The sequence below is a fragment of the Neodiprion virginianus genome, chromosome 7 (assembly GCF_021901495.1).
Source record: "Neodiprion virginianus isolate iyNeoVirg1 chromosome 7, iyNeoVirg1.1, whole genome shotgun sequence".
Taxonomy (NCBI): Eukaryota; Metazoa; Arthropoda; class Insecta; order Hymenoptera; family Diprionidae; genus Neodiprion; species Neodiprion virginianus.
This window is the reverse complement of record NC_060883.1, coordinates 2852992-2876741: the sequence shown is the minus strand read 5'-3', so window position 1 is coordinate 2876741 and position 23750 is coordinate 2852992. Positions and strand designations below refer to the sequence as shown.

General features: G+C 38.2%; 1 protein-coding gene across 1 annotated transcript; it reads left to right on the top strand.

Moving 5' to 3' along the window:
* The first annotated feature begins 230 nt into the window (after positions 1–230).
* On the top strand, positions 231–23339 carry LOC124309511 (titin-like). The gene is made up of 9 exons (XM_046773183.1): positions 231–1651; positions 17471–17815; positions 18557–18871; positions 18939–19090; positions 19177–19321; positions 19532–19822; positions 19933–20322; positions 20802–21122; positions 22387–23339. Exons 1-9 carry the CDS (start codon positions 1576–1578, stop codon positions 22941–22943), a joined length of 2592 nt encoding a protein of 863 aa, XP_046629139.1. The 5' UTR covers positions 231–1575; the 3' UTR covers positions 22944–23339.
* Positions 23340–23750: the final 411 nt, after the last annotated feature.

The following is a 23750-nucleotide window of genomic DNA, read 5'->3' as shown; positions in this document are numbered from 1 at the left end:
AATCCAAGATTTAAATAAACTGTGATAATGCTGGGACATGGAAATTTTTGAGATGGGACGCTGAGCATTCCGCTGCGACTGAAAGACTTGAAAAAAAAAAAGGTAAGCTTTGATATCACTTCGGGCACAAAGAAAGGTGAGGGGAGGGGAGAGGGGGAGGGATATTCGAAAACCAAAAACCAAAAACGAAAAAAAAAAATAAAAAAAAACAAAACACCCTAGAACTACTCAGCCGCGCGTAATGAGCGTATGAAATAGCTATACGGGACAGGTGAAAGGGGTTGGCATAAGAGGAAACGATCGTCGAGGAGAGGGAAAGTGAGCGTTAACCAGCCGGAGGGTGACGGAAAAGCTCGAAATGCCCCGAGGAAAACCGAAACACGAACCAACCCCCTCAGTTTGCCTGCCGCTACGCAGCAGCAGCAGCCGCAGCAGCAGTAGCAGCAGCAGTGGTAGCAGCAGCTCGGGATTTCGGTGCCGGATATATCGGCGTTGCGAATTTTTAACACGCGAGTGTGCCAAGGAAAAGAAAAAAAATAAATAAATAAATGAATTGGAAAAAATAGAAATTCACCACTTTTTACGCGGAAGATAAAAATTTTTTTTTTTTTTTTTTCTACCTCTTCCGCCGTTCTTCTACCCTTCAAAAAAATTAAAGGAACGCGAGGGATAAGGGATGAATAAATTTAAACGAATGGTAGAATATTTGTGTGAATATACACAATATATACGTATGTATATGTATGTATAAATACACGTAATTGTATGAGAACGTATTTAATGAATTCAATACACGAGGTACTTGTTAATCGGTGCGCGTTGTGAGATATATAACTTGGTGTTAAAGCAGCTTGGGTTAAAAAAAGAAACAAATAAAGAGAAGAAATTGAAAAAAAATGTTAAATCGGTGATAAATCAAATATCGTCGACGTGTGAAAATTTGGTGTTATTTGTTTCGTTTTTTTGTTTCTTTTTCTTCTTCGAGGAATTTGATACGTTCTTTTTTACGTATACGGAATGAAGCCTGAATTTATTTATACCCCATGAAAACTGAGCTTAAGTGTTATTTTTCACAGATCTAAGATCACGGCGACATATAAACGGCTTAAACCGCGGTGACAAGTCGGGCCCTGGCCGTCAGCCAGTCAAGTTTGCTTAATTGATGGTTGATTAGATTGCCCGAATAATCATAGCAACAACAGCAATAATAATAATAGTAATAATAACAGCGACGGAAATAGCGATGCTGTGATAAAACGCCGAGTCCAATTAATCATTTCTCCATGGTAAATTAGTTATTTTTTCATTATTTTACGTGTAAAGAGGAGAGAATCGAGAAAAACGAGAAAAAAAAAAATCAAACCGTCAATTTCTCAAAATGCAGTGGCAAAAAATTTAACACCAATTATATCAAAATAAATATGATAGTTTAATTGATAATTCGCAATTAGCGATGTGAATATAGTGAAATATACGTATGTGAGAATTAAGCGAGTGTGAAGAGTGAATGAACGTGATAAATTCATCCTCGTCATTATTATCGTCGTCGTCGTTGTTCTTAATTGTGAAATTGATATGAAGAAGCTTTTATTAGTGAGCGTATTTTTTTTTGCAAATGCCGAAGTTCTCATAACCGACGTCGACCAACCGAGTAAGTATTAAAATATTCATTTCATCCATCGGAATAGATCGTTTTGTTGTGAATTTAAAAATAAAAGAAGTAAAGTTTCAGCGCGAAAGTAAATAAATCATATGACTGAAAAAAAAAAGAAAAAATTAAAGAAGACTTATGTTTAATTAGTAAATGTACCGCGGATTATTGCCCGGTTTTTAGCGAATATGATCTATCAAGTTTCACCTGCGCTTTATCGTTTTTCTAACTTTCGCATTTTTTTTTTTTTTTTATTACGCTTTGCTCGGATTTATTCGATCAAATTTGTGCCGACTGGTAATTATTTATCTTGTTCGTGTATCGCTTGTTTTATTTTTCCGTAAAATTGCGTCACATTTTCGAACAAATATGAGGAGAATAAAATTATATATTTGGCGAGCACTATTTTCGCGAATTTTGATTCGTGAAATTCTGTGCGATTCTTCGTAGGAATGTCAGACCCGACGGTTTTCCCTCTTCTCAGAAGAATCTTGGAATTTCTTTAGGACGTTAAGGGATAGTTAAAATACTTACGGTCAGGAATTCGCGACCACAGAAACGGCAGGGAATAAAAAATAAACAATTTCGAAAACCGCAAGAAGAATTTGTGATAATAGAAAAAAAAAACTCGAGTCTAATTTTTCAATGCAATAGTTTGGAAGCATGAGTTTATTTGTAAAATATTTTCTCCCTTATAAGTTTGAGACTAATTTGTCTATATTTTAAACAGACTATTCGATTAAAAATAATTTCACAGATTTTTGTATTTGTGCATAGGGTTAAAAAAAAAAAACGGCAATCGAAAGACGAGGTTTGATGTGAAAAAAAAAGAAACGAACTGAAAATTGTACAACAATTTTCATCTCTATACGCAACAAATTACGCATTATAATCAAGTTGTGATTTTTTTTTTTTTTTTTACAGTGAATATACGAGACTTTGATAACAGACTTGATTTTTTTTTATTCTTTATAAATTCAATCCGACAGCCCGGCGTAGTGAATATTTTACCTCACGATTTCCGTCAGCTGAGCCGGAATGCAAACTCGAGAATTTCGACATACTTGTACAATCGCAAAGAATTTGAATTCGGCAAATTAATTTTATCCTCCGATAATTCCTACGTTATATTCCGCAAAATAGTTATACGTAGGTGAACACACGCACGCTTGTGCAACGTAAAGCTAAGGTAGAAAGGGATGAAGCTGAAAAAGAAAGCAGGGTTTGAAAAAGTTTCGACGAAAAAAAATACGGATTTTCCATAATAAATGACAGCGATTGTTCAAATAACAATTTGCCGGCTTGACGTGTATACGTAGTTATGCACATGCCTATCTATGTATGTATGCCCACCTTACGTACAACGTATAGCGAGCATACATGGGGGTAAAGTTCCTGCAGGGGATCCGAGTGGCAACCGCGTTGCAGAAGGTGTTCGAAAACTTGGCGGTTTGGTAAAAGTTGTTGTGTAGCCGCAACATGAACACTTGAAACTTTGGGAAACCCTCCTCCCACCCCCTCTACATACATATCTCTCTCACCCCCTCTCTCTCTCTCTCTCTCACTTTATTTTTCACCATTGTGTTGATTTTACTTGTACTTTTATACCAATTGCTCTATCTTTTGAAATATATGTTTTTATTCATCTATTTATTTTTCTTCTTCTATTTTGTTATTTGATTTTCTCTTCACTCCTGTTATCTTAATTTAGTGCCAACTTTGATTTTGTTACTTTTTTACTGTTTAGCTTATAAGTTATTCATTTATTTTCTGATCTGTCTCTCTCTTATCATACATGCACGTATATCACACGTATTAACGGAAAAAAAACCGCGCTAAGTTACTATAATTTTGAGTTGAATTTTATTATTTTTTTTCACCTCTTTCAATTACCATTTCAATCCAGTTATTTTAATACTTTTTCTCTTCTTCACATTGGCGAGTGAATTTTTCTCGAGATTTTGTCAAAATGATGTACAAATTTTACAACAGCTGCAAATTTGTTGCGAAGGTTACGGTGATCGTCATTTCTTTCTTCATCCCTTCAATCTGTTTTTCCTCGTCAGAAAAATTGACGATTCTTATCGATTTTCGCTCAAGATTCGATATTGATATTTAAGACTATGCATTTTTTTTTTGTTTGTGTTCGCTATATGCGAACGAATATTGTCGTTTTTAAAAACCTGAAAATAATTCCCAACGATTTTCCGTTACAGACGTGGCAACGTTTCTTTTTTTTTTTTTTTTTTTTACAAAATGTTAAAAAATTCTTCCCTCTTGATTTTCACCAGTGATAGAACGAGAAGAAAAAAAACGAAAAAAAGAACTCACACTTTTGTTCCCTTCCGAGTGAAAATGAAGCGCTCTTGACACTGAGTCTGTGCATATGTTTAATGTACTTGGGACCGAATGGGGATATAATAAAAAAAAAACAAATGAAACACAAAGGATGAAAAAAAAAGAAAAAAAAAAAAGAAAAAATCAACCGCCGTATGATACAGCAGCAGCCAGCAATAACCCCCCTCTGCAGTGGCCAGAGAATGTCTGCGCTGCCCACGAAACCGGAACTACACTGTATATATTCGTAACCCCTTTCCCGGCACGTATACTTCTTCTACCCCGATCAATATATTACCCTATACATATTTATATACATGTATATATATATATATATTCTTTTTTTTCACATATATATTTATATGCAATACCAGAGTGACGAGAATTTTTCAAATTCTGTTAGTCGGTTTGACATGATAATTAGGGAACGTAATATATTATACACGCGTATGAATTAAGTAGTTGCGATTTTATAAATACGTAATCAAGTCGTGATGGAATTTAGGACTAAACGAAAGATCAGATCGGAAAAAATCCTGGAAATTTCTAAAAACTGAAAAACGAAACGTAAACGTTAAACGCGTCGTTAAAGAAGAAGAAAAAAAAAAAAAGAATTAGAAATATTTAGACGATAACAATGAATCTGATAATTCGACACGAAATAAGCATAGCAATGTGCAAAATGAAGAAAAAAAAAATCCTTCTACGTAATTAATGAAATTATTCAAAGAACGCGACGAGAGGGAAGAAAAAATCAAGAGAAATATCTTGCGTTTGATTTGTGGGTAAGATTAGTGTAGTAATTTAATGTTAATTTATTTTCTCTTCTGCTTTTCGCTTTTTAAAATATGCTCAAATATATCGAAAACTGAGCATTAAATTGAAAATTCTTTTGGACGCATTGCCATTCATTTCACGGAAAAAAAATTCGAATAACTTTTCGGGCTTGTTCAAAGATGAAAACCAATAAATGACTAGAAGTAAAACTTACTCGCTTTTCAACGAGAAATAAGAAACCGTTATAAAAAAAAAATAGAAGGTTCCATTTCAAAAACAAAAAAACAAAAGCTGGGCCTTAATGGGCCATCTTTTATAAACAAGAATTTTTGTTACGATACTTTTTTTTAATTCAATGCTCTGTTTTCGATATACTTGAGCATAGTTTTTGAAACGTGATATCCTGTATAGGAAAGTTATATATATATATATATATGTGTATATATATAAATTGTAGTACGTATATCTGTGCGGAATACTTGAGAGCTGAGGGGGTTTAATTAGGTCGAGTAGTGTGGAAGTTCCGGGTCTAAAACAGAAAGTTCCGAACCGTCTCCTCGCTGAGGGATGATGTGGTCTAGGGCCGCATGTCCTATCAAATATCAAATTTCACCCTCGCTCTGCAAAGAGAGCCAAGTGTCAGAGTTGCGAGGCGCACATCTCGAGATACGAGGAAAGAAGAAAAAAAAAAGAAGAAAAAGAAAGAAAGAAGAGGAAAAGAGAGAAGCAAGATGAAGAGATAGAGAATAAGAAAGAGCGAGTGTATTACGTAATTACTTTTTACATGTATGTAAAATTCGATTCCGCAATTTCAAATGATCAACGGTTTTCGATCACTTTGAAGGGTGTAATTTTACCTAAAAAGCATCCTACTTTATTATACTTCTCAAAGTCGAGATAATTTATATGAATTTTATTTTATTTATATCGTTGAATTTCACCTATTTTTCTTATATTTCGCTGTTAACTGTGCGTCAAATTTTTTTCCATCTCCAACATAAGTAACGTGTAATTTAAAGTTTGATATTCAACAGGACTTGACGTGGAAAAAATGTGTCGTTTTTTATTTCATCACTGGTTTCCTCGCATTTCAAGAAATCAAAAGTGGAAAACGGCAATTTTCAAAATACTGAGGTACCATTTGTTTCAATCGTTCCAGTATTTAATCAGGTAAAAAAAAAAAATGCTCAAATTCCAGACAGCGAAAAAATATTCAAAACAATCAAATCCTCAAAACAACGAAAATGTTTCTTTAATTTCACTGAATTATTCACAAGGTTCTTTGTATCCGAATAAATCTTTTTCTCGTTACATCACGCAGCATCTCGTGAGAAAAAAGAAACAAAAGAACAAAAACGTACATAACAAAATACATTATACATTACGTTACGTAATATGTGTAAAAATTAATCTCGAGAATTAGATGCGGGCACAAATTCTAAAAAACAAAAATAAAAAAGGAAATCAAAAACCGATTAGCAAGTATAAAAATTGCGATGTAAAATCACGACATGTTTCGAAAATTTCTTCCGAGCATCGATCTCGAATTGTCAGATTGTTGTACGTACAGCATCGTATATAGTCGACAACCTGCTTCTCGTAGAATGTAGATATAACGATCATTTATTCACCCACATAAAACGTTACATACATTACAAGCGTAACTGTATTTACGTGCATATCGCGTGATGCGAACCTTGTTACGTGCTTTTATTACCCAATTTGGTACGAATTGAGGTAAACATTGCGATGAAAATCGTTGTTCCATTCCAAACCCGACGTGTGTTCATTTATTATCATAGTGACTATTATCACTGAGTCCGTTATCACTATTATTGACATTGTTATTATTATTATTATTATCATTATTAATATCGCTATCACTATTGTTATTATCATTGCCATTGTGAGCAGTATTACATAAATTCGTCAACTGTATTTAAACTACCTGCACAAGATGTGTGGTACAAAATTTATGAGATCCGCGGGAATGGATTTAAAATTTGCGCTTTGCTTGACTGGAGAGATATAAAAAATAATCTGTATTAATTTATATCCGTCGTAACGTTTTGAATTTTCAATTTTCTCGTTCAATAATCGCTATACAATTTTCTTTTTTCGTATCCTCATTATCAGAGACTTTGCAAAAATTGACAGAGACGTTTTGTATTCGAATAAAAATTGCGATTCTTGAGTCTTCTTTTTTTTTTTTTCTTTCTTTCTTTTCTTTCTAATTCTATTTCAAACTGCAATGAAACAAAAAATCAACAGGACGAAACACACGAAAGATCGTCAACTCTTGCAAAGTTGAGAAACGATCGGGAATGAAAAGGCAGGAGAAAAAAAAAATAAAAAAAATAACGATAAAACCCAAGTGATAAATAAAAAATGATCACGGGAGCGTTGGGTAAAATTGAGCCCCGATTTTCCAACGAGTTCGAGGAAATCGGTGGAGGAGTACATTGTAATCGCGGCAGAGTGGATACGGCAATATAGCAATAATGATGTTGGTTGAAAAGAAAAATAAACAAAGAATGAAGGAAAAACCCCAGAGAGAAGAGGGAAAAAAAATTGGAGTGCAGGGACTCGCGTGACCGCGACTTCGTTCGTTATATACATACACACACCTAAACACAGATATACGCGTAGTGTAGGTACGTATACTGCAGAGAATGTTACACGGAAAACCGCGATCCTTGATATCAAAGTAGTTCCTCATATAATTTTTAACACTCCCCCGTTGCTGGCTGCACATTAAAAATTAGTTCGCACCATCCGCTTGCGTATTATGTACATATTTTTATATTACATATATACATATCGATGTACATAAGTAAGAAATCGGACGAATAATAATAATAATAATAATTCATTCATTCGTCGCAATTACATTTGCAAATATGCCGGAGAAAGTACGGAGTATAACGAATGAAGGGAAAATTTGTTTCTGTTTTTTTTTTTGTTTTGTTGTCTTTGATTTTTGGATTTTTTAGCGTTACGACAGACGTACGAAAGATAAAGCTTGAAACTTGTAATGAATTTTGTGAAATTTACACCGACGATAACGGAAATATTTAGAATCGATTTATAGAAATGTGATACAGGTAACCGTAAGTTAAATTTGTACAAAAATTTCCTCCATTTGTTCTCACATTTTTCGTCGCACGTATTGTGTACGGATAAATTTGTCAGATTCAACGCAAAAAGAAATTAAAGGGAAAAAAAAAGAACCCGTTTTGTTTGCGGTAAAATTTGAAAGTTTGCAAAGTGTTTTTTTTTTTTTTTTAAATTTTACGTAAATTTCCCGTACCTTATAGCTAAATTACTAAAAACAGAGAGAGAGAGAGAGAGAGAGAGAGAGAGAGAGAGAGAGAGAGAGAGAGAGAGAAAGAGAGGCAAAGATCAAGCACGAGAAGAAGAAGATAAATATAATCGCGTCTGATCAAAGAAAAGCGGAGGTTGTGTAAAATGAGATAAAGAAACGCGAGAGTTGCCGAGATGTTTAATTAATGCCGATTGCAAGACGATGTTGGGAGATCAAGAATCTTACGCGGGGCAAGGCATTTCGCTCCGCGGGCGTCTTCGGCGTAAGATAATTTACTACCTCCGTCTTCTCTGCAGGCGTAAGGAAAATGTGATATAAAGTGGATCGTTCTTTCTCTCCCTCAAACTCGTCCTGATTATTCCCAGCGAGGAGTTTGTTACATTCGCGTCCGGCTCTTCGCCCTCTGCCCTTCCCCCCTCCCTCCCTCCATTCCCAGCCCCTGTTCGCGGACTAATCGCAACGACGATGGTAATTATTGTTACCGTTGTTTTCCGTTAATTATTATTCATCCCCTCCGCTTTAAATATTTCTCTTTAACTCAATTCTCTCTCTCTCTCTCTTTCTCTCCGCTTCTCTCGCGTGTATAAATTTTAACCTACAGTGAAATTACTCCTTCTTGACGCTGTGTACGTTCTTGCATTAATTGCGATTTTGTGTATGTATGTGTGTGTGTGTGTGTGTGTATGTGGGGGGTGTGGGGGGGTGGGGGTTGGTATAATAGTGGCGTCGGAACGAGGCTTAAAGTTCCTTGAGTATATAAGGTACAAGACACCGCCGTTAGCAATTAAGACGCTGCTTCCCGAGGCGGTTGGTTCCTCCTCTTTCGAAATGAACCTCGACGCTCTGCGACGGCCGACATCGTCTCACATCCCCCCCCCCCCTCCCCGCCGCCACCCCTCCTCCCCATCACCATCCCTCCCTTTTCAAAGTTACGAACAAGTTTAATTTATTTGCCCGCCTCATAAATTTGCAACTTGACCCTTAATATCTCCTCCTCTTCCTCCTCCTCCTCCTCCTCCTTTAGCACCTTAACAAAGTCTTAAACCGTTGCATCGCACCTCCGCCTCTCATTCTCTCGTTTATTACATTTTTATTCAATAACACCGGTCAACAGGAATTTTCAGTCTTGGTTTTAGATGTGAAATTTTGATTTATTCCGCGTAACTGAGAGGGAAAAAAAAAAAAAAAAAAAAAAAACTAGCTTTATTAGATAAAGTTTACTTTTGTAGAAACGGTAACGATATTTTACATTTTGAGAAAAATCACAAGGATGGAAACAAAAAAATGTCCCAGCAAGTTGAAACTAAAATTTTTGGGTCGCTTTAACCATTTTTTGAAGTATTATTAAATAGAAAAAGAAAAGGTCGAAATTACAAATTGTATGTTGAAATGATCACTTAAATGTTAAAATTGAAAAAAAAATTGTGTTATATTCAATATAACAGAAATGTATCAAATAACATAAATATAAAGTGGACCTGCTGGGACATTGTGTTTACTTAAATTCTTCTAACGCTTTATCCATTTTCTCAAACATTTATTTTTAATAATAATTAAACAAACTTTATTTTTGCATTTATTTTTATTTAAATAAAAGCGATTTAAAAAAATTCACGTTGACCGGTGATTATTTATCAACCTAAAAGAGACGAAAGCAAACTTTATAAGCAATAAATACAGATTTTGGTTATTATTCGATGTACCTATAGAATCAAAATTTATTCATTTAAATACAAACTCGAAAGAAAAAATACACATGTGTTGATAACCTGTGTAATAGTATCAAGTTTCCTGGTTAAATTTTGAAACTCCAAATCTTTTTTTATGCATTACCTTTTACCAAAATCTAGTTTAAAACCGTGGTGAAATAAATTTCCGGACTTTACAATTGACTTTAATTCTGGAACGAAAGATCCTTATACGTTCTAACAATATTTAAATCGCAGCTCAAAGCTCAAGCTGTACTTTAACCGCTTCAACGTGAGATAGGAAGAAAAAAAGAAAAATGTTTCTATTCATTTTACCGACACTACGTTACTTGGGAGCGAAATATGCTACGGAGCATTTTGAACAAAGGTCGATATAAAGCTTGGAAGTTTAGTCTAAAACTTTAGTTTTTGTCTCAGATATTCAGCATATTCTGGCTGGGAGTTTATTCACAGGAAACTGGAATACGTGAAAGATTTTTGACAGGAACAAAAATATGGTTAAAGATTGAAGCTTCATTTTTAGCTTTGTTTCCAAATTTTAAGCAGTTTGGATTTTCGAATAAGTCAGTTCTGATTAAAATTCGCATTAAACAACACAGATTTTATATTACGTTCAATAAGCTCCAAGTCAGTGTTTATAAAAGAACCAGACTGTCTGCGAAATTTTTAGCACATCGTTTTTTATACTGGCTTGAGAGAAATTTGTGAGAAAATCACTCGTTGTTGAATTTTCGACAATTATTCATTGGTGATACGTGCTTTATTATCATTTTACCAAAAAATTCCTCATTTCGTAGCTTTTTCTCACTATTTTCGTACAATTTTTTCGCAACCAACTGTCAACATTTTCAACCACGTATAACAAAAATAAAAATGTTGATATTGTTCCACGCTATTCTCTCTCGTCTGTAAGAAATTTTTGACCAATGTTTTGTTACGTTTCATACTTCCTTTGTCCTCTTCTCGCAAACGATTCTCCAATATATTTGATAAAATCGGCTTTGGTATCGAACGATATCCGTAGACAATCCGAGAACCGTCCACCAATCACTCGAGCATTGTACGGTCACCTTAACGTGCCGGTAGGCAAGAGAAAAAATACAAAAAAAAAAAAACGGAGGAGGTGATATAAAGGGAGGAGAGAGCGAGAGGAAGAATAGGAATGAAGAGAGATAAGAGAGAAAGAAATAAAGGAGGATCAGGATCTTCTTTTCGAAATAAAGAATCTCCTCCCTTCCTCCTTTTCTCCAGTTTCTCGCACCTTTTCGCAACGCCGAGAAGAAAGTCATCGCAGCATCCGCGTGCGATCAACGTCTTTTAATCTGAAACGCGTAGCGCAGACAGACACGAAGAAATCCCGACCCGTAAAAGGGATCTGAAAATTGTGTGGGAGGAGAATTGAAGAATAGCTGCGGGATATTGCAGATTAAATTGCAAATATTCGCGCTTTCTTGGGACGCGGCGTTTTCATCCGATTAATTTTCTTGTGATATTTGACAGGATTGTATTACTTCGTGTTGCTTTTTCAATAACGTAGTTTAATACATACTTCGATTTTGTAGAACGCTACTGAGGTGAGAAAAGGAGAATTTAAAAAGGAACGAAAATTTCTTTTATCCACCGAAATTGATCGAATCTGCTTCTCGACGCTCTGTTTCTTGTTTTTCTTTTTTTTTTCTCTTTCTTTCTTTTGTCTTTATCTTCTGAAACGAAAAGTGAAACGTACAATTTTCGATGATCTGCGGTATAGAAAATAAAAAGATACTCAAACAGAAGTACAACAACGATTTGTTGATTAGAAAGAAATGAAAATAAATAATAATTTCGGTGTTCGAGTTGACACAATATCGTTTCGAAAGTACCAAAAAGTAATTTCAAAATATTATCGAAGACATTGAATCCGACACGTTCTTGGGAATATAATTTTTTGTTTCTCTCAGGATCCAGATGAAAATTGGGCTGTAAAAGCCGAGAATTTTGACTTTCGAAACCAAATGACCAGACCAAAAGAAAAAAGAAGACACAAGCCGTAAAAACAATTTTTACGCTACAGTTTTTACCGCCATAAAACTCTGTCCGATAAACTTTCGCGATGATATCGAAAACAGACGGATAAAAAATCGGACGAATGAAAAAAATTTTTAAAGAAAAATTGGAAAATTTCTCACGGGTATCAGTTTTTAATCCAATCGTTTCAACGGTTGTTTCTCTAAAAAAAAAAAAAAAAACACTTGTTTTTCGGATTCTAGATGTTCGAAAACGTAAAGATTCGTTGAAATTAGAAAAAGTGATTTTCGCCCGAAACCAATACTTTTCCAACACATCACCGAAGGTGATGAAAAGTGGGAAGTAAAAACGATACAAAAACAGAGACCAAAGAAAAAAAAAAAATAAAAAAATAAAATAAAAGAAAAAATGAAACCATTCATCGTAATATCACAATCGCCAAAAAGTCTATTGATAAAAAAGAATCCCGTTATTGGATCGTTTTTTGCAAGCATCGGGAGAAAGATTCTCATTTTCGCGCGTGTTTCTTCGTCTGTTTGCCGACTTGTTTGCACGAGGTAGATTTCGCCGGTTTTATCACCTCGGTCCTCGACCCCCTTTCCTTTCCATCCCTCCGTCCCTCGACTCACATGCTTGATCGTTATATTACGGTGCTTTTTGTCCGGTGACCAAGCACTCGAGAAAACCGCCCCTCATCTCTGAGTTGCAAAACCGCGGGTCGCTTCATGGGGATGAAGGAACAGTCGAGGCCTGTGTCCCTTATTTCTTCTCACGAAATAGCTGATACCGCGTTTCGACATCGACCCCCCGTATCCCCCCCCCCCCCCCCCCCCCGGGTAGATTATTCTTTGCTCTTCCGTTATTCAGGCTCACGGATTTTTTCGTTTCTCGATTCGTTTGATAATTTTTTTTTTTACTTTCTCTTATATTATTTTGGATCAGCGTCGAAAATCATTCGTTTACCGATTTAACCACGTATAACGTGTATGCTTAAGTAATATTTATTCACACGCTTGTATAAATATTTTACATTTGTTTATATCGACGCAATTTCGGTCTATGATTCAACGTAATAATCGCCGCGAGTTGGTGATAAATTTTTTCCCTACCCATCATCCTCGATTTTTTCATTTATATTGTTGATCTTACGCCGAAACTTCAATAAGTCAAAAATCGTTGGTATAGAGGAAGATGACAGCCCGAAGTATCGTAATTAATCGGTCCATATCGTACGTTTGTATATTTACACACTGATACAACCTTGTTGCGTGGAAGAAAAACGAAGGTGATTTCGAAATAACGTGAAATCACGCGATCGTTGATACGTAATCGTTTATAATACGATTGCAGCAATCGGTGTCTCTCTGTCATTTCTCTCCTTCTTCGCCGTCTTCTCGTTATTATTATCATTATCACTATCAACAACCTTATACGATCAATATAACGAATGGAGCAAGCATAGAAGAAAAATGAGGATTAAAAAAATTAACTAATGAATAAAAAATGAGTCGGCGTCTCGTATTTTTACAGATTTATTTTACGATCTATGCACTCCGTATATCCGGTCATTTGTAATGATGTAAAAAAGTTTTTTGTACCGTTTGAATATACACACACACACATACACACATGTACGCATAATCAAGCCATACAAGTTAAAAGTCATTCGAAAACTCCATCGGGTTCTTTTTTCCGGTTTGATCGATTTCTTATAATGTATAATTAATCACCGATATTAATTACCGACCCGATTGCTGTGCAATGAATTTTTTTCCACGCCTTCAAAAATTACCCAATTTTCCTTGTACGGTATTCACAGTAATTTCTTATATCTACTTGAAAATTATACACGCAGCTAATTAGCTGATTACGAGTATAATCGATAGAGGCATCTGTTTCTTTCTCTATTTATAACCAAGAACGGTGTAAAATTTTTTGTTTTATTTTTTTGTGCCTTTATATACGTGAACACTTTTTTTTTTTTAATTTCATTACGGTTTTACTGAATATTGATTTTATTGCCGACGAGCATCGTTTTTTTTCTTTTTCGTTCAACAGTAATAATTCTTCTTCCCAACCGTCGAGTTCGTAAAAATTGGCAAAAACTGGTGTTGAACATAAAAATCGATTATCACACCTGGTAAACAGTGTATTAACACAATTTCACATACTTCGTGAGGCGGAAATATTTTGCGGTTGGGACGATGAACAGGTGCGATAAAAAACGGGCCTCGGGAATCTCGCGCGAATTTATTCAACCGTTTATTTCTTACGTGAATATTCATAATTTCCTACGACTTTTCGATACTTCCCCACCTTTTCGTCCCGATCGTTAAATCGATCGTATTACAAAAAACGTGTGTTAAATTATGCAAGAAAAAAAAAAAAAATCAACGTAGTTCGGAGCATTTTATATATACAAGATTTAACGTAAATCCCTAGCGAGGATTTTACCATCGTTTAGTTTATCATGCAGCTCTCAGACTTATCCTTCCATCCTTGCCACGTATTAATTTGATAATACATGATGTTTGCCACGCGACTACTCGACGTGCAGAATTTACTGCGGAGAGGATTGCTGCAAACTACGACAACGTATCGCCTCGGTGTATGTGCAATACGGCACGTTTACTACGCGGCGAATAGCTTGGTGCTGGCTTTGCCTATTCGCTATAATTATTCAATCCTGTTTAAACACTACGACAAATATAGACTATACGGAATAATATACACGAGCCGAAGAGGATAGCCGCAGTCTTGAAAATAGGGTAGTTCATACTCGCACGCATGTGTGTATGTACGTATATATATACATATGTACAACCTATTTGCAAAGGTACGTGTACATAGACTGCAAATTCTGTGCTTGTTTGCAATCGGTAAACAGATTTTGCAGGTACACCGGTATATAATATACATACATATATATATTATAAACATTTGGGAAGCTTTGTACGTTTCAAATACGATTTAATATTTCGGTGAAAGGTTATTTTTTCGAAAAACTAAAAGTAAGTTTCCACATTTTTCAAATACGTAATTTAATCCCAATTTTTTATAGACTTCTTTTCCAAGTCGGTACCTGCGAATATTGTTGAAAGAATGGAGTAAAAAAGTGCACACAACGTCAAATTTCGCAATTAACGCTTAAGACGTATATATATATATATAAGCACTCGTCAAATAGTCAAATTACGTATAGTTGAAAAAATAAACTGTCCCACAACGAACTCGACCACACGAATCATATTTGGTTTTTATTTATCCTGTATAAATTTTATGCGGAATTAGAAGATAATTTTGAATCTCATTATTATTTAAACAATCTGATTGTACAGGAAATGACAGCGTGGCGAATGTTACCAGTGAATTAATAATTCAAACGGTTAGTCTGCAGTGTACGCAGGTGTATATACATACAGTATATAATATTATACATATACATATACACACATATATATCGTTCTATATTATAGATATATGTATTGTACATATAGGTAAAAGCGAATCGGCAAGCGCATGAATTGCGAGCAAGCGAGTGACTGAGCGATCATTATCTCTCTTCGCAAATTCAACCCCGTTCCGAATTACGGTTCCGGGTGGTCCGGAAATCCGTAGGCGAAATAAGCAGCGCGTTATCGTGCATCGTAGCTGATTTTACTGAATAACAATAATTAGTCACCGGAGGAACAGAATCCTACCGGCACTTGTATCTTAAAACGATATTGTCGAACGTGAAAAATAACCCGTTCAAATGACAAAATGACAAATTGATAAAATGATGGGTAAGCGGAAGTAACGAAATGGCAAGAAAAAAAAAAACAAAAATAACGAATAGCTAACAGAGTACAGATGTATGAATAAACTGTTTTCAAAAAATCTTCTTTAATTGTGAGATTTTTGTAACGAAACGTAAAGAATATAACCCCCAGCAATTCAACCCTGATCATCAATTCATATATATTTTCCCTTCTACCTTCTCTTTCCCTCTCCCACTTTTCATTTTTTTTTTCTCTCTCTCTCTCTCTCTTCTTACTCCAATGGAGGAAATTCCAGCAGGGGCAGGCGTGCGTTGGTGGAATTGGACTCTTTCTTCTAGCAATTCAATTAAATGGAATCACCGTCGGGTAATTAGTCTCTGTCGAGGTTAGCGCGAGAAGAAGAGAGCGGAAAGAGAGATAGAGAGAGAGAGAGAAAGAGTGAGAGAGAGAGAGAGAGAGAGAGAGTGAAGCGGAACTCCTGAACAGCGGTAAAACGGTGTCGGGACCAAAGGCGGCGATCAGAGGTAGCAGAATAGCCCGAGTATAATCACTCGCGAAGGATTTACCTAAGATTGATTCACGTAGGTGGAGCGATTTGGACCAATAAAATTCTGCATCGATGCTTCAGTCGGCAGGCATAAATCGACCGGCAGAACCAATTAATCGAGCCTTCTCACTCCCCTTCGATTCCAGATCAATCCCGGGGATTTTTCTCTTTTTCAGCTTTTTTTTTACACACCGGAAATTTGCAGTTACTGCCCAACTCTTACCCGAGTTCGTTGTTTACGTCTATCTGTCTGTCCACGTATCTATCTATCTATCTATCTGTCTAGTTATTCCTCCAACTAACTATCTATATATCTATCTATCTACCTACTACCTATCTACCAATCCAACTCAAATGCATTATACACATGCATGTACCGAGTTTTTTAAACAGTCCGTTGGGACGAGCGTTCGAAGCCTGATTTCAAACCGCTGGAATACCGCCGGAGTTCAGGTCAGACCCCCTGGGACTTCCTGCGGCAGGACGGTTTCCCGCTATTGAAATTTGCAGGAATATAACCAACTCGGCTCCATGCGTTTTCAGATCGGTTCAATAAATTCTTGACCAACTATTGGTAATTGATCAAGTCTTTTCAAACATCCCGTTCATCGGATATCGCAGGAATTCCACTTGGACCAGACGAATAATGCTCCAGAGAGACTTGAAAATTTTTTCGGGATCGCGTTGTTCGTTCTTTGCAATTGTTAGAGATTTTTTTATTTGCTGTGATTAATCGTTCGAGAATCGTTGAAAACTAATCTTGGCCGTGAATGTATCTCGTTGTTAGTAAATTATACGATATCATATATCTACTCACTTATCAAATATGCGAAATCCGTTGAAATTCTTTTACGTGACTAAGAAATTTGTGTTTTCGTGTCAGTTGGTGGAACTTTATCAAATCACTACAAAGTTTTTCAATCAGGGTTCGAAATTGATGAGTTAATCAATGCAAACTAGTTATTATTGGATTAAAAAGAGTCAAGAATGGAATTAAAGTAGCTTAACGTCGTACGGTATTGTTTAAAATGCTAGAAAAAGAAATAATGGTAAATTTTATAAGCTGTGATTGAAATTATTCAAACCTTGGTAAAGCATTGACGTGATCTTGGGCTCTGCAAAAATCTTCGTACCGTGTTAAGAGTTTTCTTGAATTTTTTAAATTGTCTCAGGTTTCGTAAATTCTTTTCGAAATCCTCGACATGCTGCAAAGTAATTAGAAAACACGCTTTCTTTCACCCGAATATTTTACAAATCATCGTTCAGTTTTAAAAACAAGAAACCCTGAAATAAAAAAATCATCAAGTATCGCTACCTTTTGGATTTGACGAGCGTTGCTTCTCTTGCGTTTTTCAGTACCCATCACCGAGGTTTCAGCGGTCGCGGGTTTCAAGGCCCGGCTACCTTGCGAGGTGGCCCCCTCTTCACGAGGCGACGTTCTCTTCATGGTTCTCTGGTACAATGAGAAAATTGACGGCGAGCCGGTTTACAGCCTCGATGTACGGGGGCGAGGCTTCGATCAGGCCAAGTTATGGTCGGACCCAAACGGCTTCGGCAGCCGCGCCCTGATGAATGTTAACGCCAGTCCGGCCGAGCTGGTCATCGACGATCTGCTCGCCTCTGACGCAGGCGTTTACAGATGCAGGGTAGACTTCAAGAACAGTCCGACTAGAAATGTCAAGATCAAATTGACCGTAATCGGTAAGCTGGTTTTAATAAAATGCGGTCAGGAGCGAGTGTCTTCGATTTCGCGAATTTTTCTTTCAACGCGAGAATTGAAATCTACATTTAGAGAGTTTCAAAGCTGTCTATGATATTTTAAATCAAGTTTGCAGTGATAAAACTGACTCTGGATATTTTACAACTGGATGTATTTCGAAAACGTAATTTTTTAGAGACTCAAAACACGACTTGAACCGTAGCTAGAGCTTTAAGCTATATTTTGAACTTTGTTCAAGTACTCTAGATCATTTTATTTCCCATTTATGGAATCTCTGACAGAGAAACCAAAAATAAAAAAATTAAAAAGAGAATCTCACCTTTCAGATTCTGCTTCACAATTAATGAGTCAAGAACGAAATGTGACAGAAATCTCAAACAAGGCATACAGTTTAAATTTAAAGCTATATCTGAAACTTTGTCGCGGATTCTTAGCACACTTCGTTCTCGAATTATATATCCTGTTTAAAAGAAAAAAAGAAGAAACAATTTTTCAGTCCTTTGCAAATTTCTTTGACAATTAATAACCCGGGATCAAAGTGTACCAAAAATATCAAATAAAGCGCAAATTTTAGTCTAATCCTTGGGTGAGATTTTATTTTTGGGACCATTATCGAAAAGCTCAAATAACTTCAAATTCAGATTCTGTGCCTACAACGATCTGTGAAAAAATTAGCCGACTTCATTTCCGATAAAAGTGATCGTTACTTTTTCCTCTCTTAGTCCAGCCAGATCGGCCAGTGGTGCTGGACGCGAATCGGCGAACGATTGAAAAGGTATCGCCGATATACAACGAGGGTTCAAATTTGACCCTGTTCTGCGAGACCTGGGGTGGAAGTCCATCTCCGAGGCTGACATGGTATCTTGGCAACGAAGTGATGGACGACACCTATTACAGGGAGAAAGACGAGGTCACTGTAAACCGCCTGGACATACCCAGGATAACAAGAAAGTTTTTTGGAGCTCGTTTGGTGTGCCTGGCCAACAACAACAGGCTGGTACCACCTCTGATGACGGAAATAGTGATGAACGTGAACCGTAAGTCGATGGCGAAATGTCTGGTCCGTGGTTCGAGGAATGATTCGTTCTGGTTTTTGCATTCCAGTGAAACCGTTCGCCGTCAACATAACCAGCAAGGAGCCGAACCTCTCGGCGTTCAGAACCTACGAGATAAACTGTACCAGCTTCGGGTCGAGACCAAAGGCTGTGATAACGTGGTGGAAAGGAGATCACCAGGTGAAGCACATGGCAAGAAACGTGAGTAGACGAGTCTAGGGAGACAAAGTTCCTCAAGTGAAAATAGAATAGTAGTCAAGTTTTGGGGGGGTGGTGGGATGTTAAAGTTTGCAGAGTTTCCAAACGTGACGAAAAGCATCCTGAGCTACGTGCCGACAATCGAGGACGACGGGAAGTATCTGACATGTCGAGCTGAGAACCCGGAAGTGCCTAACAGCGCTCTAGAGGACAGATGGCATTTGGTTATCCATTGTGAGTTTAATTCCCGACAATTGAACCCACCCGGCCCAGCTCTGCAAACTTGATCCGTTGTTCGATCCGAGAGCTCATTCACTCCTCGAACCATTAACCCTCAACTTGATGGGAGATATTCGGGACTCCTAATTCAGCCGCTCCCGTTTCCAGCCGCTCGGAATGCAGACCTCGATTTTCATTCCTCTTTTTCACTCCGCCTGATTGCAGACCTGCCGATTGTGACGATAAGGATAGGCTCGAGCATCAACGCTCGGGACATAAAGGAGGGCGACGACGTTTACTTCGAATGCAACATTAAGGCCAATCCAAAGGCCTACAAGCTCTCTTGGTTCAAGAACGGCAAAGAACTGCATCAGAACGTCTCGATCGGCATTATATTTAGCGATCGTTCTCTAGTTCTCCAAAGCCTGACTCGCCACTCGACCGGCGACTACACTTGCCTGGCCGCAAACACCGAGGGCAAGTCTTCCAGTGAGCCGGTCACCCTTGAGGTCATGTGTAAGTTCATAAACACCTGTAAAATCTTACCGGGTCACTTCGGGAAATCTATCGGTGCTCTCCACGGCGATTTTCTCGCCTTTGAACGATTTGAATCCCGTTTCTTCCAGACGCGCCGATCTGCAAGGAGGGATCGGTGATGCAGGTCGTCGGTGCGTTGAAGCATGAGACGATATCCTTGTTCTGTGGCATCCAGTCACGACCACCGCCGACCAATTTTCATTGGACATTCAACAATTCCGGTGAACTTGTCGACGTACCGTCGACTCGTTATTCGCAGGTAGAGACTGTCAGACTGTTGACCAGCCAGTGGCACGGCTCTCGTCTCAACTACACACCGTCTTCCGAAATGGACTATGGGACCATCGCCTGCTGGGCCAGGAACCAAGTTGGCAGACAAAAGAACCCTTGCCTCTTCCAGATCATCGTTGCCGGTCGACCCTATCCGCTTCACAATTGCACTGCCGTTCAGTCCACCGGGCCCTACGCCTACAGAATGGGTGAGGGACATTTTAAAAAATATGTTGAAGAGCTCCTATTCTCGCAGTCGTTATTCCATGAACAAGGTTTACAGTTTGCAGCTATTCAGTGGAGTCCATTAAATCATTCGAATTGATCTAATGAAACAGATCAGCTGTGGCCATCATCGTACCTTGTCATAATTTTTAGTCTCTTGACAGATTACTGAATTACTCCCTGTATGAAATGTTTTCACAAGGAATTCCGAACCCTCGAAGCAATAAGTAAAAGTAAACGAAACGGTGTATGCGAAGAGGTAATTGAAAGGACCCGAAATCTTTTGAAATCAGTGCGAGCCTCCAAAGCTGGTCGATGTCCGTTGAAACCGGTTGAAACGTATGAAAATCTTCCTGAACTATTCAGAAAGCTTCAGACCCTTTCCCGCTCTTCGACACCCAAGGATCCCTCGCGGCCTAAACTAACCACTGTTTTCCCTTGCCACGTCGCTTGACCATATCAGGACTGGACGAGGGTAGAGGTTCGGATTCGCGTGAGGCTGATTGGCTGATAGTGAGATGCACCGAGGGTTTCGACGGTGGTTTACCAGTGACGAGTTTCGAGCTGGAGGTTTACAGCGAGGAGACAGTTTCCCGGGCGAACACGATATTCTCCTCGAACCAGACGGACCGACTAGGCTCCCAAGGTCCGATATTCGAGGTGCCGGGCCTGGAACCAGGCCGAAACTACAGACTGTTGCTCTACGCGGTGAACGCCAAGGGGAAGAGCGACCCGGTTGTCCTGGAGCCGATAACGTTGAAAGGGGTGGCGATGTACACGACGGGTGAGTCTGTGTCTCTCAATTTCGCGTTACCATTAGTCCTCAAAGGGCCCGCGGAGTGAAGGTCCGAGGAAGCGAGGTGGCGATGTGACGACGTCTGTGTTTTGCTTTTATTTTCCGACAACGTTCCTCGTCCTCCTCTCCACCTTCGGGGTACATTTATCCTCTTTAATTTCCATCCTCATGAGTTATTCATGCTCGGCATGCTCACCGAGTAGCTCGAGTGGGTCGTCCAACGTCCGCCAGATACACTGCGGGGTCTGGCAAAAAGCCCCGCAGGCCACCAGCTGCTCGCCTCTCCTCGTCCGGATCCTCGGCCTTCTTCCTGCTCCTGAATCGTGTGCACAGTATCCTCTTCTCTTCCTCCTCGTTCCCCTTCCTTTAAGCCTGCTAACGAACCTGGACGCGCCTCCTGAATCTCAAGGGCCTCGTCCTCCTCTTCACCCATTTTGCCAACCTCGTCTGCTCCTCGATACTCTCTGCATCCTGCAGGACCAGCCTCTGTTGCAGGCTCGTTAGCTATTATCCGATGAATCTGTAACGAACGAAGTGCACAAGGATTAGCCAAACTAGCTACATTGAATTTTCGTTCTACCGCAGCACAGCGGAGGCTGCCAGTGCTTTTGTCTTCCAAAGCCATTCGTCGCATTTCAGAACGAAACAACGTAACTTTTTTGGTTGTTAGTATTTTTCAATTAAATTTTCACTCTACGTAGTTTGCAGTGGTTGTAAACTATCAGCAGGAAAAACAGGACTCGGTCAAGAAAAATGCGCCAGTTAACGAACTCCTAATATCAATGAATTAACGTGTCAAATATAGAATGCCAAAATGAATAAATTCGTTATAGAATTTCAGAGTTTCTACATCGTGAAATCCTGTACTAAATAAAATTTCTTTTCTTCGAAATCTTCGAAAATTCGAGATCTTGACCTTTTTATTACCTGAGATATTCCGATATTTCGACTTTTCCACTCCGACATTCTTCCCACTTGAGTTTTTAAAAATCTGTCACTGTCACCCATCGCCTTTCTAACTTGTAAGAGCATCGAATGGGAGTTTCGTTTTTCGAGTTTGAGGTTTAAAAATGTAGAACCATGAAAAAGTACCAAAGGTCCCATACATTCCGACGTTCCGACATTTCGACTATTCCACATTCTCGAAACTCGCGTCTTTGAAACCCCGTCACTTTGATCCCTCGATTTAAAAAATCTCCACCCCCTTCACCGTTCTCTCGATCCGACGCGTTTTCTGTTTCCCCAACGGCAGGTCGAGATTCCTCGGAAAACAAGAAGGACTACAGCCTGCTGGTCGCGTGTTTCGCCGGTGGTGTAACGGCGGCGTGCATCCTGGTCGTCGGTGTGACGTTGACGCTGTATCGTCGCAGCCACCCGTCGCGTCTGGCGAAGGTCCCGCAGGATGCGGATAGGGAGGTACGGGAATACAGCGAGTTGCGTAAGGACGAGAGGCGGCCGCCGCGGGATCCGAGGCCGCAGGACCTCCAGGACCCCTCGCAGGACGAGGAGCCCGACGTTATCCCGATAAAGGTCGACCGTCGGCCGGACATCTTCGAGCCGACGTACGCGGCGAAACCGGAACGGATAAAAAACTTCCCCTCGAACATCGAGCGTTTCGGTTATCCCTCATCGCCGTCCTCCGTCCTCCACGGCAAGGACTCGTGGATATACTCCGAGGGTTTCACGGAGCGCCCTTCGCCCCCAGGAAACCCCCTAATTAGCCCCCTTCGTCCCAACACCCTTCCCGTCGTCCGTAATCACGATAATATCTGCACGCGGAGTTCCCGCGTTCAGGAAAGTTCTATATAATACCATCGTCATCATAGTTATATTACTAAATTTCTATACCCTTCGTTATTTGTATATTATTTTCTTAACAACGATAATTACAGGGGATTTTAAAAGCAGACGAAAACTGTATACGTGTGTTATAATTGTATATTGTTTCGTAATGTTTCTCGTCGATATCGTTGACACATATCGTGTGTATATATTATGTTTATTTGACTGTGTAATAAAAAAAAAAAAAAGAAACTAACAAAAAAAAAAAAAAAAAAATGAGACAAATCTGTTGTTGAATCAAAAATGAAAAATACGAAAAATGTATATCAATGTTTGTACATAGACAATAATGATAATAATAATAATAATAATAATAACAACAACAACAACAAAATTAAAGTAATTAATAAATCGCATCGTGTTGAGATAACTAAAACAATCTTCAAATACATTATAACAGTTAATTTTTTAAATTTCTTTTCAACCACTTTCGGAATGATCCTTCAATTGTATTTATTCGCGAAATGATAACAGCAGAGAGGCTTAAACGCCGTTGGAGTTACAAGAATTCAGAGACGGCTCGGCGGTAAACTTTAAATCTAGGTACTTGGATGAAAATTCACCGAGGTAAGTGAAGAGAAGTATTATAAACGACGTTTCGCTAAACGGTTTAAATTACTGTATACGTATATAAGGCATTTTATTGCGGGGTCTCGGCTTCATAAGTATCAAATTCGAAATACGAATTCTTGATAACGCAAAGTGAAAAAAATGTTGCGTTTAAATTTTGTGAAAATTTTCTTTTTGCCTTGATAAAAATTGTAAATACATCTC